The sequence below is a fragment of the Notolabrus celidotus genome, chromosome 13 (genome assembly GCF_009762535.1).
Source record: "Notolabrus celidotus isolate fNotCel1 chromosome 13, fNotCel1.pri, whole genome shotgun sequence".
NCBI lineage: Eukaryota > Metazoa > Chordata > Actinopteri > Labriformes > Labridae > Notolabrus > Notolabrus celidotus.
In genome coordinates, this window is record NC_048284.1 from 16,048,104 (window position 1) to 16,073,259 (window position 25,156).

The 25,156-nt window shown below is 37.7% G+C and overlaps 2 protein-coding genes across 2 annotated transcripts; one reads left to right on the forward strand and one right to left on the reverse strand.

Moving 5' to 3' along the window:
• Positions 1–2,220: 2,220 nt before the first annotated feature.
• Positions 2,221–5,239, reverse strand: LOC117824454 (cysteine-rich secretory protein 2-like). Its single transcript, XM_034699941.1, has 8 exons — positions 5,185–5,239; positions 5,061–5,081; positions 4,884–4,984; positions 4,547–4,637; positions 4,239–4,381; positions 4,008–4,102; positions 3,616–3,698; positions 2,221–2,355 (listed from the first exon to the last, which is right to left on the reverse strand). The coding sequence occupies exons 1-8, from the start codon at positions 5,189–5,191 to the stop codon at positions 2,228–2,230; spliced, it is 669 nt and encodes a 222-aa protein (XP_034555832.1). The 5' UTR covers positions 5,192–5,239; the 3' UTR covers positions 2,221–2,227.
• An 8,933-nt stretch (positions 5,240–14,172) lies between these two features.
• Positions 14,173–24,725, forward strand: si:dkey-12h9.6 (macoilin-1). The gene is made up of 11 exons (XM_034699938.1): positions 14,173–14,378; positions 15,640–15,781; positions 16,334–16,460; positions 16,590–16,713; positions 17,012–17,190; positions 18,998–19,463; positions 19,550–19,708; positions 20,972–21,142; positions 22,633–22,759; positions 23,423–23,597; positions 24,509–24,725. Exons 1-11 carry the CDS (start codon positions 14,302–14,304, stop codon positions 24,697–24,699), a joined length of 1,938 nt encoding a protein of 645 aa, XP_034555829.1. The 5' UTR covers positions 14,173–14,301; the 3' UTR covers positions 24,700–24,725.
• Positions 24,726–25,156: the final 431 nt, after the last annotated feature.

Below are 25,156 nucleotides of genomic sequence, written 5' to 3' on the forward strand. Positions count from 1 at the left end.
GTGGAAAGGTGTAGGTGTTTACACTGTACAAATGTGTTCTTCATAATACCTAAACATACTTTTCATATCCCGTTCCTGGTACCCAGTAAATATATCAATCTGCTGAATTAGATATTTATTACTATACTTGCTGCCTGCCTTGGTTGTGTGTTAACATACTTTAATTTACTTGTCACTATAATCCGTTTGACCACCTACATTGTGTGACTTAGAGATATCCTAGAGATGATAATTTCCTCAAGGTCCTGTTTTTTCTAACTCTTGTGTGTTCATGAGCTTAAAGTCTTAAAGGCTTAATAAATAAGGAACACGGATACCACTAAGACAATGTGCTACTCTTTATTGCTCACAGCTTTGACCTTTTTAATATGGCTTTTAATTTGGAGTATTTTTTTAAACCTTGCGCTCTGAATCAGTGTGCTGGGTCAGTCTATTATAAAGATGTCAACATGTGTCCATGTATGAGCATAGAACTGCAATGGGTAGAATAGTCAAGGTGAGTTGAGGTGCCCTTTCTGTCAACTTCAATGATGCTTAAGGCTCATGTGTAGTGAGATTGCAAAGTTGACTATGTTTTCCACATGTGAAATTTTGATTAAAAGATTCCAGCCATCATGCCCATAGTATTTTGTTGCTGCTGTTTACATTCACACTAGATGGGAATTTAGAAGTTGATCTGTAGAATATTTACCATTTGGCTTTAAAGACTTCAGTTAAATATTTTTCAAATGAACCAACATTTACTGAGCAGCACTTTGTTGGAAACTGAAAGATGATCGCGATTACCTGAGAAATGCCTGAATCCTATCTTGACTACCCAACCATACCTGAACCTGCCTTTCTCTCTACCAGCACTTGTATCAACCTATCCACTTATTTTATTATCCTGCATGTGAGCCTTGAATTACCAATAAATCATTGGAATTATCCAGGTGCCTTGACTGTCTGCATTCCTTCTATTGTTGAACTTAAATCAGTATACACATTTGGAGGAATCATAAAAAGCCATTGGCTGTGTCTGACATCACTTATTATTCACTGTATATAGCATTATATCATAATGAATATGCCATTTGGTAGAGCTGTCCAAATTTGGAGTGAGATTTGTTATGCTTAATAGTGGACTCCCGTGTACCACTGATGGTCACTAACTGAGCAATATATCCCTTTATTCATCACAGTGTACAAGAAAGGCAAGATCTTTGCTTTATGTGATGTTAATTCAGATTATTTTTAGAACACAGTAATGTCATGAAGCGTTATTGGTTATTGTGTTGTACTGTAGTGTATTAAAAACATGTGTTCATTATCTTTATTTGTGAAAATGTGCTCAGAATAATAGTTATCATTGAATTTCATGCTGTTATTTACCCTGGTCGTATTGAGCTGCATGTTTTAAATGTGCGACAGCAATGACGTTGTCCGCCACATGATTACTAGTAGTGACCAAAATGTTTTTTAGCTCACTATATTGTTCATTGCATTCAACTCACTACATAGGAAGTAGAGAGTAGGAAATGAGTTTGAGATTTTGAACACAACTATTGTCTTAGATCCTGACAAAGCATTTAATGTTTCCAGCTCCTCAAGTAAAAGGTGATTTTTTTTAGTCCTAATTATTTTTAAAGATAGAAATGTATTTGTATTAGTTTTAGGTTCAATTCTTTGATGTCAAACAAATGTTACTGTTCTCAATCATGGGGATATAACTTGTGACTTTTGAGAACCATACAAGTACCCACATAGCCAAATTGGTCTGGCCCAGTTCTGGCCCACAATACACTTAGACTCGGCCAACATACCACAAAGAATGACGACCCTTAAGTGGCCCAGATATAGTTTGCCAGAGACAGCCCACACATGGGCTAGCTAATCACAAGCTCAACCTTAATCGGCCCAGATACGGCATGGACAGATCTGGGCCATATAAACCAAGCCACAATCGGGCCAGATGTGGCATGCCATCATATATACAATGCCATCATTGCCAGACCTGGTCCACATCCGGTTGACATACCACTTGCCATGCCAGCAGTCAGCCAGCAGTGCCGGCTTGACGCCAGATCTGGCCAAGACCTATCAGACCAATTTTGCTATGTGGATACTGTACATAAATCATGTGTGTGAGATATCAAGTATCATTCAGGGGGACAAAAGCTCACATTATGTGTATTTTTATTGAAACTGACTTAAACATTAAGTCAGAGACCATGATGACACAATGCATTTAAATGATCTTATCACTGCAGCTGCAGGAGGCAGGACACCCAGTGACCAGTGTCTTGTGGGTGCAGCCATACTTCTTCACCAGCTTTTGACAATTGCTGTACTTGTCAGAGTATTCACAGGGGTTGGCTGGAAGAGATGGAAAAATAGAGAAAATTAATGGGTTCAAAATTAAAAGTAATAATCACCAGAATTTTCTGGTTGGATTAGAGGTCTGAAAGTCTTACAACTTCTAAACATTTGCTAAAGACAGTAATTGCATTGTCCAATCAAGATCCAGGAAAGTATCAAGTCTTGAAGCACCTTTGTGAGCTCAGTGGTGGACAGTAACAAATAAAATTTACTTGAGTAATGTACTTAGTACATTTTTTGAGTATCTGTACTTTACTTGAATATTATTTTTGGGGGGGAACTTATTACTTTTACTCCACTACATTCAGAAGACAACTATTGTACTTTTTACTCCACTACATTTCTATCAATGCTCTAGTTACTCACTACTTTTGCTTTGAAGTCAGCTCATGAATGTCCTTCTCTTAAGACAGTAAAATGTGTTTGTGTAGTTCTGTTTGTCTCAGTGGTTTAGTCATACCTGTATATCGTTTGTCTCCACAGTTGAACGTGGATCAAACACAGAGCAGATTTCACTCAGATCAGGCAGTCTATGTAGAGGTGGTAATGATGGCTATAATTCTCCACATGAGCACCCATGTCCATATCTTCAGCCCGTGTTAGAGGTTTTTGAAATGAAGAATGATACGTATCGTTTGAAATGTTCTCCCTGTTTCCCACTCTGCCCAAACATACAAAAATTCACTGTCCAACCTGAGAAAGCGTGTTGAGCTATGTAACATTTGTTTAATCCAGATGAACATTTCAAACTAAGTTGTTTGTGCTTGGAGTAACTTAGTTGCTGTATTTATTACATGGTATAGTTTATAGAGAATTCAAGTAATGGTTTCTAAATAAACAGAATGACTGCTTTTATACATCTTGAAAATACAATGTTTTGAGATTTTTCAAGTAGTTTGAATACTTAAGTATTTTTAAAAGCAAGTACTTCAGTACTTTAACTCAAGTAATAATTTGACAGAGCAACTTTCACTTGTATAGGAGTAATATTTGACCTGGAGTATCTATACTTTGACTTAAGTAATGAAGCTGTGTACTTTGTCCACCACTGTGTGTGCTCTACTCACTGAATTTCTGTTTCTTTAGTTCCAATGGTATGCATGACTCATATTTGACCTGTTTCAGTTTGACTTGGAGGGATTTTACTGGTCAAAAATTTGTTTTTTATTGTTTGTTAATTTTAAAGAGTTTTTTTAAGTTGTGAATTAATATCACCTGGCATGAAATGTGTTTTTACATTGTAGATTTGCCACTTACTGCACAGTCTGTCTTCACAGGAGTCTGGGCAGTCACCACAGGAGGGTCCCTTTTTGAAGGGTGTAGCCAACTGGTAGTTACCACTGTAATGTAGATCAGTGAGTCAAAGATCAAATCAGTTCAAAAAGCTCACACAACCACAACATGTCACAGATATATAGCATTTGACAGAATTGCACTTTTGAGAGTCTGTTGAATTCAATCTCATCAAGATAAAAGAGACATGATATGCAAGTGTCAGTTTACACCACATCAATACTACAGAACATGACTGTGCTGTTGTTGCATTTGCTTGGTTTGCATGTTGTGTGAGAGACTGAGAAAATTTGTACATTTGTACTTTTATAGAAGGATAAAAAATAAATATGTTTCATATAACGAGTCACACTTACGGTGGGCAGTATTGACAGACAAAAAAGTAATTGAACTTTTCACCGGGACAGTGGGCCACTCCGCAGCCAACATGGTTGGAGCGGTACCAATCAAGCTGTGCAGACAACAAGAGATAAAACACAAAATCCCAAGGAGCTCATGGAATTGATGTTCTTTATTTTGTGATATTCTGCGCTGAAGTCTATCAGTATGAACAAGTGCTGTCCAAAATGATAAATGTATAAGATTACCTGTGTAAAATGTCCAACTTCTTTTCCATGGATGGGTCCAACTCCATATTGCCAGTCTTTCACCTCGTCATACCAAGACTGGATAGCACTGCTCCAGCTGTTCTTGTGGGTGGACAGGAACAGATTTTCTCCACAGCCACTAGCTAGAGGTTAAAGGCAAGGGAAAGAGAATCTAAATATATAAGTTGGATCGGTTGCTCACAAGGAATTGATTAAGAGAAACACTTTTGACAGCCTCATTAATCAGAATAAGGCACACTTTTAAAACAACCAGAAAACATTGTATTTGCAGAGAAAGGTTCAATTACTGCTGATCTTTCTCTGTCCTGCAGAGCTGTGCTTAATGGAGCAAGTGTTGGCCCATTTCTGAGCATTAGCTGCAGCCTCGCTACTCCAGCTCTGTGTAGGGTAGAAGACAAATGTAGATCAGTACGTTTTATACACCAAAAATGTTCTGAAGTACTGTGAGACTGTACCGAAAATTGTTTCATCTGTACTACAAATTGTTTAGCATTACACTGCATTAAAGACTACCATTACAAACTCAAACACAAGTAGGATGTGTTGATAGAGAATTCATGCTCAAAAGAAAATAATAATGATTTGAAATTATGAAATACTTTGAAGGCATTATCAGGTGGTTACTATTTTCAACATGTTGCTGGCAGTCGGCTTCACATTTCTCCTCAGGCTGTTGTGCTTATCCACAATCTCCGCCTCGTCAGCTGGAGAGACACCGACGGTTCCTTAACAGAAAAAATCCAATCAAAGTAAGTTAATTTGAATTTCCTTATATTAACAAAGATAATTACAATCACTCACCTTCCACCTGGTTATCCCCATCTAAGGGCGTTAAATAAACAAAAGGAGATATTAACATTTTTTGTGAAACTTGAATATTTAGAGCAGTACTAATATCATAATAATAAAAACTAACATCACTCACCCTTCATCAGGTGTGGATTTCAGAGACAGAAAAGAAATAATGATATCGTTACAAGACATAACATGCAAAAATGAGAAATATAACATTGAAAAAATACTTTCAATATAACAAAACAACAAACATACCCCAAATATACTGGTTATTCCCTGTAACATAGGGCATTAAATTCTACTTACAATCAAGAACGCTGAGGTGCTGGGCACCTGAACAGCAGCAAGAAGGCCCAAGGCACAGCAAATGGTCAAATGAGCAGTCATGGTTGAGTCAAGCTCTGAGAGCCACAGGTTTAGTTTATATAGCCTGGACCCCTCAGACAGCTGACCGAAACACAAGCAGTCTAAGGGCCACCCTTGTTGACAAAGAATGACCAAACATTAAGCAATTCACAGGGCCCCTCTGTAGATCCTTGATGATGGGTGGAAAGGTGTAGGTGTTTACACTGTACAAATGTGTTCTTCATAATACCTAAACATACTTTGGTAACACTTTATATTAACTACACACTTTTAAGCATTATTAAGCATTAATTAATGCTTAACTCATCATCTGTAAAGCATTGTTTATACATTAATACTCATTTATATATCATGTACTAACACAGTTATAAATGTTTTATTATTCATGAATATGACTCTCTATAATGTGTTAACTAACTCTTTGTTCATACTTTATAAATGATGGATTCACCAAATACAAATGAGCTATTATGGTCATTATAAACCAGTTATAAACACATTTACAGGTTATGATTCTAACATTTAGTAAGGGTTAGTGAACACCTTATTACATAGCAAATTATGATTAATTAAGGTAGTCACAAAGGACTTATAAGCTGCTTGTTCATGGTTTTGTGAGCTGATCTAAAGTGAGGACTTGCTTTACAAAGCATTCATTAATGAGATTTAAGACCAGCAGCACCTTAAAACACAGAATCCAAGTTATTGTTCAGTTTTGCAGCTGCATTTGAACTTGTGTTTACAACTGGTTTTATACAGCCAGCGTTTAAATGTTACTGTCTTTCTATATATTTGATACGTCATATTTTATTTGAGTTTTTCCACTGTGAGCACTTTAAGTTTGAGAGATTTTCTTTTTCAGTTGCAGAGTATTTAAATTTCATATGAAGAGTTATTTTGATAAACACGGTTTTAAACAGAGGATGTTTCCGTTTAATAAAAACAAGTTTAAGTCCATGTGTTGTGTCTGTTTCCTTATTCTGTTGAATCAATATCTGTGACTTCTGTGTTTTAAGGTGCTGCTGGTCTTAAATCTCATTAATGAATTCTTGGTAAAGCATAAAAAGTCCTCACTTTAGATCAGCTCACAAAACCATGAACAAGCAGCTTATAAGTCCTTTGTGACTACCTTAATTAATCATAATTTGCTATGTAATAAGGTGTTCACTAACCCTTACTAAATGTTAGAATCATAACCTGTAAATGTGCTTATAACTGGTTTATAATGACCATAATAGCTCATTTGTAATTGGTGAATCCATCATTTATAAAGTATGAACAAAGAGTTAGTTAACACATTATAGAGAGTCATATTCATGAATAATAAAACATTTATAACTGTGTTTGTACATGATATATAAATGAGTATTAATGTATGAACAATGCTTTACAGATGATGAGTTAAGTATTAATTAATGCTTAACTAATGCTTAAAAGTGTGTAGTTAATATAAAGTGTTACCCATACTTTTCATATCCTGTTCCTGGTACCCAGTAAATATATTAATCTGCTGAATTAAATATTTACTATACTTGCTGCCTGCCTTGTTTGTGTGTTAACATACTTGACTTTACTGGTCACTATAATCTGTTTGACCACCTACATTGTGTGACTTAGAGATATCCTGGAGATGAACATTTCCTCAAGGTCCTGGTTTTACTAACTTTTGTGTGTTCATGAGCTTAAAGTCTTACAGGCTTAATAAATAAGGAACACGGATACCACTAAGACAATGCACTACTCTTTATTGCTCACAGTGTTTTAACAACATTTTGATCGTTTTTTGTAGAATGATTGTTAACAGCATTTATTTAATTTTATTCAATATTTTTATTGTATTTATTCTATCTCTTTTTTATTACTTTAATGGACTTAAAGTTTGTTTTTATCTTTTATTGTATTCATTTTATTTCAGTTTTTAGTATTTTTTATTAAAATCTTCTTTCTTTTTTTAGTCTTTTCCATTACTGTTCTTTTCCGTCTGTCTTTAGCACTTTGGGCTGCATGCTTGTATGTATGAAAGGTGCTATACATGCTTAAACTTACAAAAAAAGTCTAACTGACCCTTCACTAGCAAGGACCACGCCACACAAGGATATAAGTTGAACATTTAATGAATTAGTTGTGCGTGGTGTGCCCAGCAGAAGGAGACTCAGGATGGGGGTTCCGTCTCAGCGTTATCCTGCCAGAGCTGATCTTGACCCAGGTTGTACCTGGAAGTAGACAGGGCATAGAAGGAGCGAGCACGAGTTGAGTAGGAGAGGACAAGGAAATAGGTTAAGTGCAGGAGAGTAAGGTGAGGGAGGGTGGGTTGGAGAATCACGGACAAGCAGTTGGAGTAGGCTAGCTACGTTTAAGAAGGCTTGTCAGGTGATTGAGGGTGTGGTTTAGGCGTGGTCCTGCTCCCGAATCTAAGTTAACACCTTAACTTCATATATAGTAAAACCAACAGGAAGTCGGAAATTTTGAATTTGATTATTAAAAAAGGCAAACATGTAGCCATTTTCAGAGGTCGTTCCAGGTTTATTTTCAAGGGAGATATTATGATCAACTCTGAATTTGTTGAAGCACTAGTACACACTGTGGAATCTCGCTTAATTTCCTTATTATGCTCATGTATTTTTCTTGTTATATTCATATATTCTCTCTTAATAGTGTGGAATCTTGATTAATATCCTCTATTATAATCATGCATTTTCCTTAAAGTTATAATCATGTGTTTCTTATTATGCTCATGTATTTTATGCTCATGTATTCTTCTTTTAACAATTATATTCATATGTTTTCCATTTTATATGTTTTATTGAAGAAACCAGCAAATGGTAAGGCATAAGGCCAGAGATCTGTGCAGATCTCTGAATAAAGGTGAGACTGAGGTCAGAGCCCCAGCTTCTGCAAGTTCAAGGCAGGTTCGGCCCGGATGTGATACTATATTCACCTGACATGACCCTTTGCTCACCCTTGATTGCAACTCACCCACACCTGTTCCCCCCCCCCCCCCCCCCCCCCCCCCTTTGTTTTCCTTACTTATGAACAACTGTATTAAGATCACACATACACATGTTTTCCCCCTCCCTTTCTCCTCCCTTATGTTTGAAGGACTATAAAGTATTGGGCATCTCTGTCATTTGGCAGAGAACTTCGGATGCTCCTTGAGAACTTTGTGTCTTAACTTTGATACTGTGTTCGAAGCCTCATTTCTGGTCACTGCTCCGCTAGATGATCGCCTCACACTGGGCCACGCTACCACAACACCTTACAGGCATGGGCATGGGCATGGGCATGGGCTTGGGCATAGGCATAGGCATGGGCATGGGCATGGGCATGGGCATGGGCATGGGCATGGGCATGGGCATGGTGGCATGGTGGGCATGGTGGGCATGGGCATGGTGGGCATGGTGGGCATGATGGGCATGATGGGCATGGTGGGCATGGTGGGCATGGTGGATCAACTCTAAATTTGTTGAAGTACTAGTAGACACCTTACGGGCATTGTTGGCATGGACATGGGCATGGACATGGACATGGCATGGTAGGCATGGCATGGTGGGCATGGCATGGACATGGGCATGGCATGGCATTGTGGGCATGGCATGGTGGGCATGGCATGGTGGGCATGGCATTGTGGGCATGGCATGGTGGGCATGGCATGGTGGGCATGGCATGGTGGACATGGGCATTGGCATGGTGGCTCATCAAAGTTAGACATCTGAAAAGAAGGTTTTTTTTCCCAATTACTTGAGTCACACTTGGATTCATTTCTCCTACAGAGTTAATCCAATCCACCTCAAATTCTTTGTAACACCAGAAGATACTTTTAAGTAGATATTGTCCTTGAGTTTATGTACATGACTCAAAGGATGTAGCTATGGAATCTTGTCAAAGTTTGATGTCAGGCCATGAAACAGGAAATTACTATAACTCTACAAACAAGATTCACACTATCTTAAACATTACATGGAAGATCAAAATCCCTCTCTGGAAACATATTTCTGCATTTGTGTTATTGTTATACCTCTAACTTCTACTGTATAGTGATGTGCGGATCAATACTGAAATATCGATACTTCCGATACCAGATCTTTATGCTGAAAAGACGATTCTCAAATCAAAATATCAATACTTTTGATACTTCAGTCATTTGAGGCAATGTATATCATTTTAATGGTTTTATTGTTTTACTTATTTTCTTTTTTTGTGTCTTTAAAATACCATTTACACATATTTTGTATGATTGTATCCTCTGTTTGGTTTTTATGTTGTCGTATTAGCTCGGCTATGTCGTAAATGAGGCCGCTACCTCGATATACTTAGGAGTTTCAAATAAATAATTTACTCAGAAATACACTACTTTTTTTTAGATCTACCAGACACATTAGGTGTATGTGCATAGTGACAAGACCATGTTGTACTCCTACTTCCTGTACTTTAGAGGCTATACAGCTTAAGAAAAATGTGTCATGTCGGATGACACAAAAAAACTCACAATTAACTCAATGATGAACATACTTTATACAGTACATCACAAATACGTTGTTTGTCAAGTGATGATTTGCTATTTGACCAATTTATTCTCTCTAAATACAGTATATTTACTTCATACACAAGCTTCCAATGGGACCTATAAACTTGATTACTTCTATAGCACAACCTAAATTTAAATTGACTCTCAATAATATGTATATGCTATCTTAAAATTAGCTAAAGAGAAGTTAAAAATGTTATTCAGATTATTCTTGTATCCCGGCACATAGCCTTTGAGTACAGAATAGGAGCCTTCAGATCTCGCAGGGCTGACCTTCGCGTTGCCATTATGATAGCAAAGTACACATTTGATCGTAAAATTTAGTGTTGACTCAGTCTGGGTGTGTGTGGCTGGGCTTGCAGCCATCTCTGATTACAAGACAATGATAAACGGCTGTAACATGACAGATCTCTCCGAGAGGCGCTGAATGACTTCATGCACTGTTTGAAGCCACACACCAGGAAGACTGCACCCCCAACCCACCCCTCACCCAAAAGAAGACAAAAACCTACAAGGTCCTTTCACCGTCACAGTCACATCCTAAAGAAAGAGGTTGAGGTTGTTAGACCTGACAATGTCTTTGGATGTGTGATTAGCAACCAGATGCACTATCAATGACTTGTGGATCTTCCTGTGCAAAGCTGTCATCCCATCTTACTTCAAGACTACCAATGCTAGAAAAAAAGAAGAAGCAGTGACATACCTCAACAACTGTTGACCTGAAGCCATTACACCACCCAAAAGTGCCCAGAGAATCCATGAGTCACTTCAAATCTTGTGTCCAGTGGCAGGATTTGATGTGCTTAATGTCTACCCAACAGGTTTGTGGGCCATACCATTTCTCTGACCTAAACTCACCCCATGTCACACCAGGGCAAGAGAATACTGTTTCTTAAGTTTAGCTCACCCTTCAACACAACCATCCCTACACAAGGTTGTTTAATTGTACCTGCTCTCCATGGACTTAGTTATAACACAATTTCAGTTTTGCTTTTTTTTGTATATACTAAAGGAATCTAAAAATCTACCTTTGGGTCCAACCTTCTGTGCTCCCACCAGTTTAATTCTGGAATGAGTTTTCAGTCAACTTTAACCTGATTGGCTCACAACTGATCCACCGACTTAGCATCTGTTGATGTTAACGAATTATCAAGTGTGCAGATGACTGAGTGGTGATGATAAGACTGCAAATAGAGAAAATGTGTAGCTGCTGGAACTAGTTGAGAAAAACAACAACCTGTATGCCAGTGTTTTGACATTTTCACCCTATGATTGCACCTGGAAACACCACTGCACATCCTTCACGAAGAAAGCACCACTGCAGGTTCTATTTTTTAACATATACTACATATCACCATCCATTTTCAAGCTGATTTTCTTTGTAAATCCACTCCAATGTGCTATATAGACCAATTTAGATATGTATACCAGCTAACTTCTCACATTGTATAAGTTTTATTTTGTCTTTAAACTGTTTGCATAACTTACTAATTACATAAGTACTTGACTTGTACAATGACATTTTATTCTGTGTGTCATAAGTGCTTTATAAATACACAAAGTAGGTTACGTTTGTGGATACACCTATCTTAATCATACTTGTGTACACAGTTCTCTCTACTCTCTATTTGTTTAGCTTTGTTGTGCTCATTTTCTGTTGTGTCTTATTTTGTTTTAATACATAGAAAAATAAATCTAAAATCAAAGAGATCCACCACACTTAACAACAGGTTCTTCACAAACTCAGCAGCACCCTACTGGTCAATATTGCCTTTCTGGCAAATGGATCACTTCTGCAAACATAATCTGTCAACAAAGATATCCTTAAGGGCCCTTAAACTACTACTGCTGCTATTCCACAAGTTACACACATGATTTTTCTATTCTCTCTTGTATATTGTAAAAAGTTATTTGTTTTTGATTGTGTCTGTTAATGTGTTTTTGGAAAGCACTTTGTGATCCAGCTTTGAAAAGCGTTAATAATAATAATAATAATAATAATAATAATAATAATAATAATAATAATAATAATAATAATAATTATACTACTTCTACTACTACTACTACTACTACTGCTACTGCTACTACTACTACTACTACTGCTACTGCTACTACTACTACTACTACTACTACTACTACTACTACTACTACTAATAATAATAATAATAAAAACATGACATTTTGTGACTTACAGATATCCTGGAGATTAACATTTCCTCAAGGTCATGAGCTTTAAGTCTTAAAGTCTTAATAAATAAGGAACACGGATGCCACTAAGACAATGTGCTACTCCTTATTGCTCACAGCATTTTGACAATACTTTTTTTTGCAGAATGAGTGTGACAACAAAGAGCAATGAAATAAAACAATAGTATCTGGCTTGTGATCAGGATTGTTTGTAGAAAAAACCTTTAATGTGTGTTTTAGAAGTAAACTGAAGACCTATATGGCTTTTAATTTGGAGTATTTGTTTAACCCTGCACTGCATTATTATCATTATAACCATTTATTTAATTTTATTCAATATTTTTTCTGGTATTTATTCTATCTTTCTTTTATTACTTTAAATACTACTACTACTACTACTACTACTACTACTACTACTACTACTACTACTACTAATAATAATAATAATAACAATAACAATAATAATGAAACATCAAGATGACAACATAGATGCATTTGAGATTCTAACATAGTAAAAACATGCTATTCACAGAAGTAGAAGACAAAACATTAGATTACAAATATGCCTTAGAATATATCCATGTCATTGCAGTGAAGCAATTTGTTAGATTCTTTGACTATCATTTTCCAAATTAAAAAGCATTTAAATCCAAAGAGTTTATGAATAAAATGCAAAGACAATGTAAACAAAACAGTATGAATTTTATTTTACTGGTTATTTAATTAGTTTTAATTTTTAGACTTATAATATGTTCTATTTCTATATTTGATTCAGTCAGGTACATTAATACTGAAACATTATGTTATCCTCACCCCTTTCAGTTGGTTTGCTATTTCACTAGCATAGTTGCTCTCAATGACATTTAATATTTCTTTCAGTCCTTCCACTTTGCCTCTGACATTCCTATGAGAAAAGACAACTTCTACTACATGTGTTCACTTAACCCTCCTGTTATGTTGTGGGTCAAATTGACCCATTTTAAAGTTCAAAAGTCTGAAAAATAATTTTTTAAAGCATTTTGAAACTTCTTCTGCTTGGCTTAATTAGTGTAAATAACATATAAAATAAAAATGGCTTGCCCAAGGACACTTTGGCATTTGACTGTAGGAGCTGGGATCGAATAGAGACAAGTTGGCAGCCCTTAGAACAGTGAGGGACAAGAGCAACTTTCACTACTCTATAACCCAGGCCCTAATGCCACAGTGGAGAGGTTAGAGGCATTCAGAGGTTTCTTCCATTTTAGGCAATATATGCCTTCCAAACCAGATAATTGCAGCATAACAGTCTGGGCAGCATGTGACAGATGAGGTGTCTCGTGAACATCACTTCATAAAAATAAAAAAATTCAAAATGTAAAATAAAATAAACAAAAATCTAAGTCATGTAAAACTATAGTATTTATATTTAGGGCTTTCTAATGTACATTGAAAAAAGTTTCAACATTAATTTTCATGAAAACAAGTAAATTATCCTCATTAAACTATGATCTGTGAGAATTAAAGAACACCATTGCACTAAATATTGATTTAAATGGTCAGTGATGGAGTTAAAAATGAGATTAAAAAATGTTTATTGTGATTTTTGATTGGTATAGATGATTTGGGGACTACTTGTATTTTTGTGTTAGACTATTGTATTTATGTTTAGGTCTTTCCAATGTACATTTAAAAAAGTTTTAACATGAATTTTCATGAAAAAAAGTAAATTATCCACATTAAACTATGATCTGTGAGAATTAAAGAACACCATTGCACTAAATATTGATTTAAATGGTCAGTAATGGAGTTAAAAATGAGATTAAGAAATGTTTATTGTGATTTTTGATTGGTATAGATGATTAGGGGACTACTTGTATTTTTGCGTGTGTAGGACAATTGTTTGTCTCTTGTATTTATAATTAACTCATCTGGTACAGTGTGTACAGCGAGCACACTGTGATGATGCGCTCCCTTCCTTGCGCTGAACATTTGTCATTAGAGCATCAACTGGGCATGCGCAGGCCGCGGCAGCCTATATTTGTTCCCAGACATCATCACAGGTTGAAGTGAACATCCTCTTCCTCCACGAAGAGGAGGAATCGTTCTTCATTAACTTGTCTTTTTTCCCTTCTGACACTGACACTGCTGTGTAAAAAAAACAATCAGCACGGAGGGAAAAGAAGCCATAAGATGAAGAAACGATATGTGGACGCGAACAGGCTACGGAAAATGAAAAAATTGAAAATAACGGAGAGGCTGTCTGAAAGGTAGCTAACACCGCCGTGAGCCGCGCAGGCAGACAGCCTGGCGGAGGCTGCTTTTGTTGTGGTGCTCGTCTTTGTGTGAAATGTGGCCGTCGTCATCCTGCTCACCTGTGTGCTTCTTGTCCCATCACTTCATTCATGTTTCAACGTGTCATGCATAAACGCATTAAAAGGCCCTATTAAAGCATATCAGGAGGAGAAGATTGGAAACGTATAGTGCGTGTTAGTGCATCCGACATTGTTTACAGACAGACTAGAATCAGTAAATGTGCAAGTTAATATCGGCCTCATACTCCTCAGGCTGATGTCTCTCCGCTTTTACACTCTTCCTTTGTGATCTCTGTACAAATAATAGGCCTGTTGTCACTTATTACATTCTGCTTCTCATGTTTCGCAGTATTTTCCCCATTTAAAATCTTATTTAGGTACACAAAAGCCTCATTTAAGAGCGTTCGTTTTAAGAAAGAATAAACTGCTTCATATGAGGGCTATCACATGGGACAGCAAATTTAATCACCATCATCCACTTTAGTTTAAAAAAAATAAATAATAAAGAGTCTTCTTTTGTGTTGAAAAAATGATCACACCACAAAATATAGAGGTCTGCTTCTATTCGTGTGAAATAATTTGCCAGTCATGACAAATATGCTGCAATAGGTAAATAAATTAATGTCATAATTGTAATGAGACAAATGTGAAATAAAAATTAAATTACAAAGCTTTTGTATTCCATCTATCTCACCTCACATTTTTGTGGGCTTACTTGCATGCTTAGTATATAATTTGAATATACTTGCAAATTAGATTCAAAAGTGTCCCTAAAGTAAAGATACAGTTTTTAAATTGTACTCAAAACAGGGGTTTGAACCATGTGCAAAAGGATGCTGCTGCGGGTGCTCCCCCTCTCCTCCAGATGAAATATTGCCATGGTTACCAAACAAAGAGGGGCTGATGTGATAGCAGCCTATGGATGAACAGAACAAAGGAGCAAACCACAGCCCCTGCTTGTCTCGTGGTCGCTAATACAACAAACGGAGGGGAGGGACTGTCATTGTTCTTCATTGTTTCCACTTCAAATCACAGACTGTGTTTTTTAGAGATGTGTTCAGTCTTTGATGTCTTTATATGTTTAATGCTTTAACTTCAGTTTCTTTACTAGAATCAAGAACAAGAAGACACATTTCTATCTCGTATCCAAACTGACCCTCCGACCGTGTCTGCTGATGTTTTCTGTGTAATGATTGTAGTAAACTGTGTTTTGCAGTGCCTACACCGTCCTGAAGTTCATGATGATGTGGACAGTGGTGCTGCTGGCAGATTTCATCCTTGAATTCAGACTGGAGTACCTGTGGCCATGCTGGCTCTTCTTCAGCAGCGTTTACACCACGTTTCACTGCCATGGACTTGTGAGCGCCTCTAATACTGGATTTTAAATTGTGTGGTGATGATGATGACAAGTAGGGTTCCAAAATTTTGGGAATTTTCAAAGTTGGAATCTTTCTATGGGAATAAACCAGGAATTTACTAAATTGAAGGTTGGCTCGTAATAGGGAACTTAAATATAGTTGGGGAAAATATATTTTAGCATAATCCTGACTAAAACAACCAGATTTCATGCAAGTACAGTTGAATATCTATGCTATTAAGACCATGCCCCCTACATGCACAGTGCATTCCTCCATCACATGCGCAGATGATTTGTATTTTGGATGGATGTCTGCTTATAACAAAACAAATATTTATGCTTGAATATGATATCTTTCCATTAAATTACCCTCAATTCCCAGTTAACTCCCATTAATTCCCATGAAAAGTTTCCAATTAGGAATATTTCCAAAATTCCCCAGCTTAACTTCCCATGGAAATTTACCAGAAACTTTCCACCCCTTTGCAACCCTAATGACATGCAATGAATCCCATGCATTTCCACTGAAATAGCTGTTTTCTTTTATCTGCAGGTTATATGTGTTGTTTTTGTTTGTGCTGCCTTCACTCTGGACATCTTTTGTTTAATTTTTGTTCCTTTGCATTGGCTGTTCTTTGTGGCGAGTACATATGTGTTATTCAACTACATATGGCACACAGGTGAGTATTTAGTGGCACATATGACAAGATATACAAAACAAAAAAATCAAGCTTTTTTATTGTTAGATGTTTTGGAATCAGTAGTTTTTTTTTAATAACACATTTCATTGTATTCCAATGTTTGTCCAGAAAAAGGCATCTGTATATCAACGGCATCCCTGTGGATTCTTCTCGTGTACACAGAAGCTTCACTTCGACTCAAAGACCTTAAAACCTCTCATGCAAACCTGTCTCATCTTTTTGCTGCACACTGGTACGTTGATTCAGTGCGAATCCCCATTTTCGGAATAGTACACTCTTAAAAAGTTATTGAACTGAGCTAATATTAAACTTTTATCAGCTCTCTGTGTGATATCAAGAATTGGCTTTGAGGATTGCTCATCAAATATTTCAGCAGAAACTCACTTTGATGCTGCTGGCTAATGACCAAAGAAGTGTGAAATAAAAGACAAAAACATATTTTAACAGAGAGCGTTAACATTAAAAATCTAGTGGTCGAGATGTGTTATGTGTTATTAATGTGTCTACCCTCCATTGTGTTTCACATTCAGCATTGGATATCCTGTAGTGTACCTTGGGTTTTACGCCACCTGCTATTTCACCAACATCTTCAAGCTGCGCATACAGAAGGCCGTGCAGAGTGAGAACGACTTCCACATGCACCTCCTGCAGCACTCGCTGCCTCCAGGCTCACAGGTTTACCCCAAGAACAGCACAGATGGCAGCAGCAGTGAGTCTTCTGCACTTTGCATTTTTACACCCTTTTATCTGCAGTTCACACAGTGTGCAGGATGTTTCTAATCTACTTGTGTTTTACTGAAGTAGTGTCATGCTAAGAGATGGACCAAATATTCTGCAGAAGGAACTCAAAGTAAACCTGAGCATCATACTTGTAGTGACTACACAGAGCCAAAAGCTGCTGGGAGAGTGAGGTTGGGCCTAGTTAGTGTTGGACGCGCTAAAACATAAAATCACTAATGCACAAAAAAGTAAGTTTAACCTTTTATTAAGGAAAAAGGATAATCAACTCATGATAAAGTGCACAAACAGAACATAGCGATCATAAGCGTAAACTAAGCGGTCAACAAAGCGGTGAGACCCAGCTCACCCCCTCTCTCTACCTCCAAACCAAAGAAAACAGGTGGCCTAAATGAACAGAATATCCCGCCCCTAACACATGACCCGTAAATAATCTGATTAACTGACCCCACAATAAACCATATCGTAAACAAACAACAAAAATAACACCACAAAAAGTAAACAAACAATAACCTACCCTAAACCTCAAAATAACATAATATAAACACTTGAATCCCTCATGTACGGTGGCCCTGAAGTGCAAATCACTACGGCAAATCAGAAAACATTACGGCAGTTCAGAAAACACTACAACATTAACCAAACCTGAAGAAGTAGGTACCCTCGGGAGACATGACTCGTCGCTGATTGGATGGTGTATCCTTTGACCCGGAAGGACATGGTTTACATGTTTTCAAAATATGAGTCAAGAAATGTGTTTTAGCAATTGAGAAATACTGTAATAGCAGCATGTACGTTGTCACTGGCGGCACTCATATTTGGAAAACATGTAAACCATGTCCTTCTGGGTCAAAGGATAGACCAGTCCAATCAGCGGCAAGTTGAGGATACCGACTTCTTCTGATTTGATTAGTCATAGTGTTTTCTGATTTGCCGAAGTGTTTTTTTTTTTTGCCGTCGTATTTTCTGGATTGCTGTTGTGATTTGCACTTCAGGGCCACCGTACTCATGGCTCCAACAATACTGTTTATTCAAAATGGATAGCTGGAACAACAGGTTCATAAAACAACAATAAAGGCCATAGAAAGTGTCAGATATATCCGTTAAGTCCACTGAATCCCTGCAGTTTGTATAACCACAGCTATACAATTTGTTAAATAACATATTTTCAAGTTTTCCAGAAAGTAGCTGAAAAGATTCCATCAAATTTGAAGAGGAAGTCACCCGTTTTAGAAACTGGCAGACTCCTTTCACTGTTCCATCGCTCATTTCTTTTTCTGACAGTAAAAACAATGAAAACAGGACCAAGTAGATGCTAATGTTACACAGAGATAAGCACCATTCAACCAGTGGTTTAAAAACAGTTCAAAATGAGGGCTGTTCAGGGCGCTGGTGGCCTTGTGGGTCTGGGCGCCCTGCTTGCAGGGGCTGCAGTCCTTGGAGCGAAGGTCGCCGGTTCAACTCCGGACCCTGACCGTTTCCTGCATGTCTTCCCACACTATCTGCTCCCCGTGTTTCCTGTCTTTCTTCAGCTGTCCTATCAATTAAAGACGTAAATAGCCCAAAAATATAATTTAAAAAAAATGAGGGCTGTTCATTTAAATGTTTCAAACAAGGAGAGGTCATCTTAGAGATGAGTTCTTTTTTATGTAGATGCAGGCGATGTAGTGAATCTTTGCAATGCAGAAATGAAGCCAACTGCACTTCACGTCAAGGAAAGCAGAAATAGATCAAAGCAGACTGCAGCTAAGACTCTTTGTTCTTTGCTGTTCTTGCAGGCTCAAAATGGAAGACAAAGCCCGAGTCGACTCAGTATCAGTGTCAGAATGGTGCTGTAGTGTCCAACGATGAGGGACACACTGTCGACTGCCTCCAGATTCGCAGTGAGGAGAGGGCAACAGAGCGGGGAACACAGGAGGTGAGGTCAGCTGATTCAAACCGGCGGCAGCCATCAATCAAAGCTGGCGAGTCCAGAGATCTGCACCACAGTGGGGCAGGAGGACCAGAATCCTCCACTGCCTCAGAAAATCTACCTCAAGAAGAGCAAGGAAGCAAAGCCACACGCGCAACAGCTAAAAGCTCCTCGCCAAAAGCCCGTAGAGGCAGCACAAACACTCCTTCACCTCCTGCTGGGAGGATGGAGAAGAAACAGAGAACCAGCTCCAAAACCATCAGCCCCAACAGGGACATAACAGACAAGAACACAACAGCAGCTCAGAACTACCACTCTGAACAGACTACCAAGTATGCCTCTGTTGTTTCAGTAGAGTTTACATCGGGGCTAAAACACCTCGTCCTTTCCCTGTAACCTTTTGGGTCTCATCTTTCAGGCTGGAGCAGGAACTGAGGAGGCTGAAGGGCGAGTTGCAGACAAGCAGGCAGAGCGAGCAGGAGCTGAAGAGTCATATTTGCAACCTGACCAACAGTGAGAGAAGCCTGAGACCAGAAGTATCTCTGCTCAGGCAGTCCAACATGCTGCTGCAGAGCAAGTGAGTCATGAGTAACATCCTTAGCCAGAGGCAGTCTCTGGCTCCTCCTGTGGGCCTATAAAAACATTACACCAGACTCTTTTTGTTAAGTGCCTTGAACTGACATTTGAAGTGATTGATCCAGTCCCATCTTACAGACAGGTGTCAGTCTGATCTCATCTTAATCCACCATGAGCAGAGCACTTTGCAGCATGCAGGGACTCTAGAAAGGTCTATGGTTAGTAACTTTAAAGGGATAGGAAGAGTTGAAGTAAGAGACAGGCAGACAGAGGAGAGAGAGGGGAAAGACAGGATCCTGGCAAGGACAAACTTCCTTTAACAGGCAGAAACCTCAAGCAGAACCAGACTCATGTTAGACAGACATCTGCTGAGACCATGCTTGGATTGGAAAGAGGGATAGAGGGAGATGTCTGTGAAGGTTCTCAGTCATCCAGGTCATAGCAATTAACTAACTAAATGACAATTAAAGCAGAGATAGAGGGAGATGCTGAAAGTTAGAGGTGGATAGAGACAAACAACAACATCAACAACAACAAAAAACAGGACATGAGCAATTAAATGCATTAGAATATTTAATTACAAGTGTTAAATTAAACCATTTTGTAGTTTGGGGCTACTAAAATATAGTTTATTATTTTAAAAATACTTATTAGTTTGTTTTATTTGTATTTGTCTCCATATTATCGCTTAAAAGCTAATTATCTCAAAAGCTGATTATGTTGATGATTTTCTTCATCATACATTTAGGAACATTATAGTTATTTGGTCAATGAGTTGAAAAATGTGTAATAAACAACCGTGATTACCAGAAAAATCCATATTTGGGAAGCTGAAATTGAATTTATTGTCATTTTGTCTTCAAAAACTACATTAATGTACATTTCTTGCTGTATTTTCCTCATAACCCAAATCACTTACTGTGTACAATCACTGAAGCACAGGGAAAATTGACATCAAAATCTCTGCAGGTAAAAAATGTACTCATTCAGTCCAATCTCATTTAAACCAACAAGACATCAACCACATCAAATCCAGCCTGAAGCTTGTAATCTTTTTTGAGATGCGTGCGTTCTGCACAGTTTTGATATGAACTGCTCCAGTTTTTAAAGCACGGTGCTCTCCAGTGACTCAACAACTACAAAAACAGATGAGAACACGTTTGCATCTTTGGTTATGTTCTGAAGTTAATCTCAAATAACTTGAATGCGGTACTGACCCACTTATTTTTGACAGGTAGCTCTTACACCTTTTGTTTCCCTCCAGGATTTTGTGTCTGACTAAAAACAAGCAGAGGGACAAACAGAGCAGTGCGATGCTGGAGAAGAAGACCCGAGCAGAGACGGAGGCCAGACTCTCTCTGGAGAAACAGTTGGCTGAGCTTCAGGCTCAGAAACTGGAGGAAGCAGCCAACACAGCACGGAGCATGACAAACAGGTACATCACACCCAACAAACCTGTAAATTCGTTTTTTACTGAGACCTGGAATGAAATTTTGACCTCCCTTGGTTGGCTACTGAGTAGAATAAAATTATTCTGTAAGGGTTTCTCTTAAAAAATTTAAAAAATGGTTTAAATCAGGCTTATTTATTTTATAGCTGAAATAAAGAGAACGAAGACAACTCTCTCTCTCTCTCTGTTTTCAGTATGACCCTTGACCAGAACGTGATTAGCATAGCTTAGCATACATTTGATACAAGGGGAAACAGATATCCTGACTGTGTCAAAGGGTAAGAAATAGCAACCCTAAAGCTCACAGAATGATGTGCCAGAGGTATTTTACATTTAAGAACCAAAGACAGTTAGTAGATTCAACACAAACATTTTTCAGTGTAGGCCCAGGAATAGTTGTGGACAACACTTTATGAAAACAATTATTTTGGATTAAAAATGTGGCAGCTGTAATAATCATAGACAAATAATAAGACAAGACAAAAGACAAATAATACAAACATATGACTTTAATCAAAGTGTATCAGTGAAGTTTTAAGACACCAGCAGGGAAATTTGGTTCCATTTTGACAGTCATGTCTGTTTCCAGTCTTTGGGCTAAGCTAGGCAAACTGTAGCTGCCACCTTTTATTCAAAATCAGGTATCAATCAATCAATCAATCAATCAATCAATCAATCAATCAATCAATCAATCAATCAATCAATCAATCAATCAATCAATCAATCAATCAATCCATCCATCCATCCATCCATCCATCCATCCATCCATCCATCCATCCATCCATCCATCCATCAATCAAGTTTTACTTACAAATTTCATACAAATCAAATGCAATTCAAAGTTATTTACAGCAACTAAACATAGAACAGAAATTGATTTAGAAGTAGATACTAATGCAAACCAATTGTAATTAAATGTATATAAATAAACAATAAAGGGAAATAGTTAAGTAATGGGTAAATACAACATAAAACATAACTAAAATAAAAGTCTAAGATAAATAAAATTACTACAAATAGCAATACAAATTTGTAGCTAGATAATAAAAATTGAAGACTTCAAACAATAGAATATTAAAATAAATATTAAGTGATATTAAAATGAAAAATTATATGAAGTTACAAAATAAACTACATAAAAGACAGACTTAATACATGGGTCTTTAATTTACTTTTAAACGTCTCAATATTCCTGATAAGTAATATTATATGATAGATGACATATGTAATGTGTAATCCATCTTTGCATCTAGTATTTGAAGGGATCTGAATGACGATATGTCCCCAAAAGTCGAAGTATTTCCCTTAACACACACAATAAGTTATTAATTAGTCAGAAAATCTAAAAAACAAAAACATGTGAAAAAAAAACAAAAGTTGAAATGTCATGTTTTCTTTCTGTGTGAGCCCCCCCCTCCCCCCTCTTATTTTTTCTTGACACTCAACCCTGTGATTTTCTCCGTCTCCTACACCAGGCAGGAACACTGTGAAACCCAAATGTTAAGGAAAAGAGTAAAAGATCTAGAGACAGAGTACAAACAACTACAGCTGGAGTTTCAAGTCAAAGAGAGTCGTGTGATAGATCTAGAGAGTGATGTTGAGGTATCCATTTTTACACTATTTGGGAATGAACTTGTGGTTTTCAGTGTCTGTCAGTCTTAAGTGGTTCAGTATCTGGTCATCCCCATGCAGCTTTGTTGTGTTCTTTGATCGTGTGTTTATGATGGTTCGTGTATTTTTGTAGAAACAGAATGTTGTTGTTTCTTTGAGACCTTTAATTATTTTATTTTTTTGCACTTTGTCATGACATCAGTTTGCAGTTATGTGTGGTTGTTTTTGTTGTTTTGAAATTAGGTATGCACATTGTTGTACTGTGTGAGTTTTGATTCATGTTGGTGGTATATTCTTCATGAAGCATGCTGAAACAGATGCTGGGTCTTTCATGAAAACATTGCACCGCCTTGATATAAGATCAGCGGACGCCTCCCTCGAACACAGAAACTATCACCTCTCAGAGTGTTTCTGTGATAATGTTAAGCTTTCATGTTTTTTGACTGGCTTGCCAACTCATCATCAGTGTGTGGAAGTTGTTTTCTGTGTGGTGCATTGGTCTCCCAAGTGTACGATCCTGCACGCATGTCTATGGAGGGAAAAAAATACAACTGTAATTTGACAAACACTTGGGGAATCAAAACACCTTTTTTTTATTATTCTTGTAGTCATCCCAGACTTCTGATTTATATTCCACTTTTGATTTGGACTCAGGCTTTGGGGAAGTACCGCTGTGTGGAGAAAGAGACGGACATGCTGCTGTCCACTCTGTCAGCCATGCAGGAGAAAGCTCAACATCTGGAGTACAACCTGAGCGCTGAGACTCGCATCAAGCTGGACCTGTTCTCTGCTCTGGGGGATGCACGCAGACAACTGGAAATCGCTCAAGGTTCCCGCTCTTTCCTTTAACACTTTTTCCAAACAACCTCTTCCTAATTCTTCATGCAGAGTCCTTTGTTTGATTTTATGACTTACTGCTTTGACTTGAAAAAAAAAGGCCACTGACCTTGTGCCTGTTCAGAAGACATCTGAAATATTGGCCTGTAGACCATGATTCAAGGAACAAGTGAAGAGTTTCTCTTTGAAACTTTGATCCTACAGCACCACCATGTGGCCGGAAGACATCATCAGGAACATTATAAGAAGTCCCCCCCCTCCCCACACACACAAATGTTTCAGCTTTGGCTGCACAGATTATTTTTTGAACAAATATCTGCCATGACACTTATTTTTCTTTAACAGATTTTTAACCCTTCGAACAAAACAACAAAATCAAAAAATTTGAGACAGGGTGACACATTTATTTTGTTTTTTTAATAGGCAAGGCAAGGCAAGTTTATTTATAAAGCACCATTCATACAAAGAGCAATTCAAAGTGCTTTACAGAGTTAAAAACAAAAAACAGAACATTAACAATCAGCAAAAACATACAGCAAACACTTTGAAAATTTACATTTTATATGTAGCCAGTTATGTTTGATCTACTCTCTCTCTCTCTCTCTCTCTCTCTCTCTCTCTCTCTCTCTCTCTCTCTCTCTCTCTCTCTCTCTCTCTCTACTTATGTAACTGAACGTACATAGTAAATAGTGTCTCATTATTTATTTAAATTAGGAGGGATTATTATAAATAGTAATAATAATTAATAATAGTATTTTATTCTTTCCTTAAGAGGATTGAAGCTCAGAGACAATCACCACAGGACCACTTTATAAAGCTAGTTTTACATCGGGAAACCATATAATGAATCACTGTGTCCCTCAGTGTCCACCCCCTCATGTAATACCTTTGTTTGTCCTGCAGATAAAGTGATGAAGCGGGACCGGGAGATAAAGGAGATGAAGCAGAAGATAGCAGAGGTGATGGCCGTCAGCCCCGGCGTGTCCTACATGGCTCCTCGGCCTCCTGTGCCGCAATATCTCACTAAGTTACTCAACTCTGAGCGCTACGTGCTGAATCCACGAGCACTGATGTACCAGTGTCTGAAGAAATAATACAAGGATTGTCTTTTTATTCAGACCCTTACACCTCTTCAGCAGACCCCTTCATCTTAAAACAGGAGGGGGGAAGAATTCATCCCAGAGACATCATTTACAAAGGCATCTTCTAATTGACATGATGATCATTTTCTTCCAGCCACGAGGAGAACCAGAGCCTCCACGACGGAAATGCCTTTTGCTGCACTGATGGTGCTAACTTGACGTTATCATTTATATTTGCTGATTCCTGCCACATCAAGGGGTGATCACTTTCACTCCAGAGTAAGAAATCTGATATGCAGAGCTGCGATAGGCACATTTTTTTATAACACACACTGGTCCTTAAGGCATCTAGAGGGAATGCAACCAAGAAAAGCACAATTTCTTTCAAATCAGGCCAGATTTGTCTCAAACACAGCCCTCTGCATGGTGCAGAGATAAAACTATGGAATAAATCCTTCCTCCTTTTTCT